At 37.3% G+C, this 4,192-nt stretch overlaps 1 protein-coding gene across 2 annotated transcripts; it reads left to right on the plus strand.

Moving 5' to 3' along the window:
- On the plus strand, nt 1-2,745 carry LOC113713019 (G-type lectin S-receptor-like serine/threonine-protein kinase LECRK3). 2 transcript variants are annotated; one of them, XM_072055731.1, is made up of 2 exons: nt 423-548; nt 632-2,745. In XM_072055731.1, exons 1-2 carry the CDS (start codon nt 541-543, stop codon nt 2,607-2,609), a joined length of 1,986 nt encoding a protein of 661 aa, XP_071911832.1. In that variant the 5' UTR covers nt 423-540; the 3' UTR covers nt 2,610-2,745. The 2 variants fall into 2 exon arrangements, with proteins under 2 accessions (XP_027092551.1, XP_071911832.1); XM_027236750.2 differs by having other exon boundaries at nt 1-2,745.
- The last annotated feature ends 1,447 nt before the right edge of the window (nt 2,746-4,192 follow it).

The following is a 4,192-nucleotide window of genomic DNA, read 5'->3' on the forward strand; positions in this document are numbered from 1 at the left end:
GAACTTTATGCAAAGATCAATTTGTGATTGATTGCCACATTGATTCAATCCGAATGCTTTCCACCCACCACATTGTACCTTCCTCCAATAGCGGATGTTGTACCTTCTTCACATCAATAATTTACTACTCTGTATACTCTTAGCACGTTTGATAATTCTAAACTCATCTCATTGTGCCAATTGCAATGGCCTATGTGTTCTTGATCCATCTCACATGCTTCACACTTTTCTTCCCATTTCATATTTTGGCTCAAAATAGTGGCCTTGTTTCTGTAGGCAGCATTCTGGCAGCAAATGAATCATCCATTCCATGGCTCTCACCTTCTGGTGATTTTGCATTTGGCTTTCGGCAACTTCAGGACAAAGATATGTTCTTGCTTTCCATCTGGTATGACAAAATACCAGATAAAACTGTAGCCTGGTATGTAGGTTCGTTAGTAAATCCAGTGCCACGGGGATCTACAGTAGAGCTTCAAGCTAAAAGGGGGCTCGTGCTACGTGATCCTCAAGGTCAAGATATCTGGAGTACTGCTACTATATATGATGAGGTGAATTATGGTTTTATGAATAATACAGGCAACTTTATCATTATGGCCAGTAATAATAATACAAGGCTGTGGGAAAGTTTCAGGTTTGCAGTTGATACAATATTGCCTTTGCAGAGGCTAACTTATGGAAGTGTTCTTTATTCTAGACAGTCTGAAACCAACTTCTCCAGGGGAAGATTCTCTCTTCGCTTTCATCAAGATGGGAATTTATTACTTCGGGTTGGCAGTGTTCCAATTTTGGATGCTGATGCTGTGTATTACAGTAGTCAGACTTCTGATGCTGTGAACCCATTGAATTCTGGCCAATTTGTCATGTTTGATAGCAAGGCCTCCATGTATATTCAGATGAGGAACAATCAAACTATGCAACTTACCCCCTTTGGGATCCCACCAGTTTCAGAGAATTATCACAGGGCAACTCTGGATTTTGATGGAGCCTTCACCCATTATTTTCATCCAAGGACCTTCACTGGCAAGCCAAACTGGACTGCTTTCTGGGCTATCCCAGAAAATATATGTACTGCAATGGATGGAACTAAGGGCAGTGGAGTATGTGGATATAACAGCGTCTGCAGCCTTGTAGGCAGAAAACCAGTTTGTGAGTGTCCACAAGGGTATTCTCTGCTTGATCCGAACGACAAGTATGGTGGCTGTACACCAAACTTTAATCAAAGTTGCGATGAACTTGAGCAGCTCCCTGTAGAGGATAAGTATGACATTTTGGCAGGCAGTGACATTGAATGGTCGAATAAATCTGAGTATGAGGTAGTAAATCCATCTACAGAGGCCAGATGTAGAAAAGCATGCTTGCAGGATTGCTTATGCGCTGTTGCTGTTTTGAGAAACAGTAGTTGCTGGAAGAAGAAGCTGCCACTATCTAATGGGAGAAGTGTCACAAATATCAATTCGAAAGTTTTCCTGAAGTACAGTAAAAGCGATCTTCCACGACAACCACATAATCTGTATCCAGCATCAGCCCGATCGAAGGATCGAGAAAATCTTATACTTGTGGAATCAGTTCTTCTTGGCACTTCTTTGTTGCTTAATGTCGTAATTATTGGTGCTATTTGTTTTGGTTTTCAAGTAATCTACCAAAATAATAAGTTAAATCTTCATCCAAGTAAAAATGGTGTGGAAATAAATTTGCATTGTTTTTCTTACAAAAAGCTGGCTGAAGCTACAAATGGATTCAGGGAAGAATTGGGCAGAGGATCATTTGGAATAGTGTATAAAGGTGAGATAAAAGTAGGCTCCATTAAGGACACTGTTGCAGTGAAGAAGCTGGATAGAGTGGCTCAAGATGCAGAGAAGGAATTTCTTGCAGAAGTAAATACAATTGGCCAGACAAACCACAAGCATTTGGTACGTTTACTTGGATTCTGTTACGAAAAGCAGCATAGGTTACTGGTTTATGAGTATATGGGGAATGGCACACTTGCAAGCCTCCTTTTTGGTAAAACAATACGTAGCTGGAAACTAAGGACCCAAATTGCCACAGGGATTGCAAGGGGACTTGTATACCTGCACGATGAATGCAGTTCTCAGATGATCCACTGCGACATAAAGCCTCAGAACATACTTCTTGATGATTACTACAATGCTCGAATTTCTGACTTTGGATTGGCAAAACTTTTGCAGATTAATCAGAGTAGAACACTCACAAATATCAGAGGAACGAGGGGATATGTTGCTCCTGAATGGTTCAGGAACACTCAGATCACTTCTAAGGTTGATGTTTATAGCTTTGGTGTCCTGTTATTAGAGATCATATGTTGCCGAAGACATGTTGAGGATGTTGACACTGGCGAAGGAGGAAATGCAATCTTAACTGATTGGGTGTGGGACTGCTTCCAAGAAGGAAGGTTAGATGCTTTGGTAGAAAATGATTTTGAGGTTCTTGAGGATACGATGAAGCTAGAAAAATATGTTAAGATTGGCATTTGGTGCATTCAGGAAGACCCATCTCTTAGGCCTACAATGAGGAAGGTAAGCCATATGCTTGAAGGAATTGTGGAAGTTATGATACCCCCTTGTCCCTCTCCTTTCTTCTCTACTATCTGAGAGAATTTGTTCAACTATTTGCCATGGCCTGTATTATCTTACTTTTATGCATTGATGATCTACTTTTAATTGGCAACTTGTATTAAATCTCATCGTGAAGAGATCTCAAGTTTCCCTAAGGGCAAATTACTCTTTACCCCTATGTGGTTTAGTGTTTTTGTATATAATCCGCTTATAGTTTCAAAAACTATATATAACACTCTCATGGTTTGAATTAAAGTGTCAAAATAATAAAATTTGCAATTCATAACCGAGTCACTTAAAATGTCAAAAATACCTCTATGTAAAGTTGAAAATTATTTATTAACCACGGGGCAGTTATGTGTATATTTTAAAAACTATAAGGAGGTTATATGGTAAAGCATTAAACCATAAGGGGGTTATATTCTAAAATATAAAACCATACGGGGTTAGTGCATCATGTACATTATATTTATATATTTTGGTCGCTTCAACCATTTTAATTTTTAAACAAGAGTAATTTCGACATTTTAAAAGGTTCTGTTAGGAATGATCATTTCCGTTACTTTGACACCGTCAAGCAAACCATAAGGGGGTTATGTATAGCTTTTAAAATCATAGAGAATAAAATGTAATTTGCCCTTTCCCTAAAATTATTCCGTGCACTTTGCTAATATAAAGATAATTTGACAATCCATTTGTAGTACTGCAACTTTTCAGTAATGGAGACTTGAATGTTAACATTTTATAAGTTGTTTTACCTCTAATTATTGTCCAGTGAGAAGCCCAATCGAACATTTCTTATTTTTATGATGCAACTTCCAGATTCTTTCCAATAATGAACCTAGTAGTATGCCCTAGTGTGTATGTTCCAGTGTCCTTTTGTCTATAACATATGATGACCACCTATGAGGATGTCCAGTTTTCTTGGTTGTTCTCCTATCAAGAATGGAATTCTTCATTTCAGAATTCTCAAGACTGGCATTACAGGATATCAAGGCATCATTTTTTTAATGAGAATTGATATCCCATTTCAAAATTTTAGGAACGAACTTACTAGTTACTATGCAATTCACAGTAATTGGTCGTGAAAGTTAATCAACACAACATCCAAAATGCAACATTTTATTTTGACAGCATTTTTCTAAAATCTCTAGAAAGATACAAATTTCATAATTGTGGACTTGAAAGAAGTTAGATACAAAATAGTAACAAATTTCATAATCGGGGACGTATTTAGAAAATGTAATAAGCGTTTTCAAAATGTTGTGTCAATTAAATGTATTGCTGAATGACATTCTATTAATTATCTTGCTATAAGGATGAAGGAAGTGTTGGTTGAACTAGACTAAATTAACTGTTGACATTCTTAATTCTCCGTGCAAATCACCACCGCATATTGATAGACAAATAATCCAAATCCGGAAATTAGCAGCAGAGGCTCACTTTAGTTTTATTCGGTCCAAGGTGGCTATATCCAAAAAAGAAAGAAAATGAAAATAATTATCATGCGTTCTCCCAGACAACCAAGATATACTGCAGTTAATTAAGTATTTGGGATAATTTCAGGAACCTCCCTTGAGGTTTTTAACAATTCATTTAGTTCTCTCAAAATTTTTAAA

This window comes from Coffea arabica, chromosome 1c (assembly GCF_036785885.1).
Source record: "Coffea arabica cultivar ET-39 chromosome 1c, Coffea Arabica ET-39 HiFi, whole genome shotgun sequence".
Taxonomy (NCBI): Eukaryota; Viridiplantae; Streptophyta; class Magnoliopsida; order Gentianales; family Rubiaceae; genus Coffea; species Coffea arabica.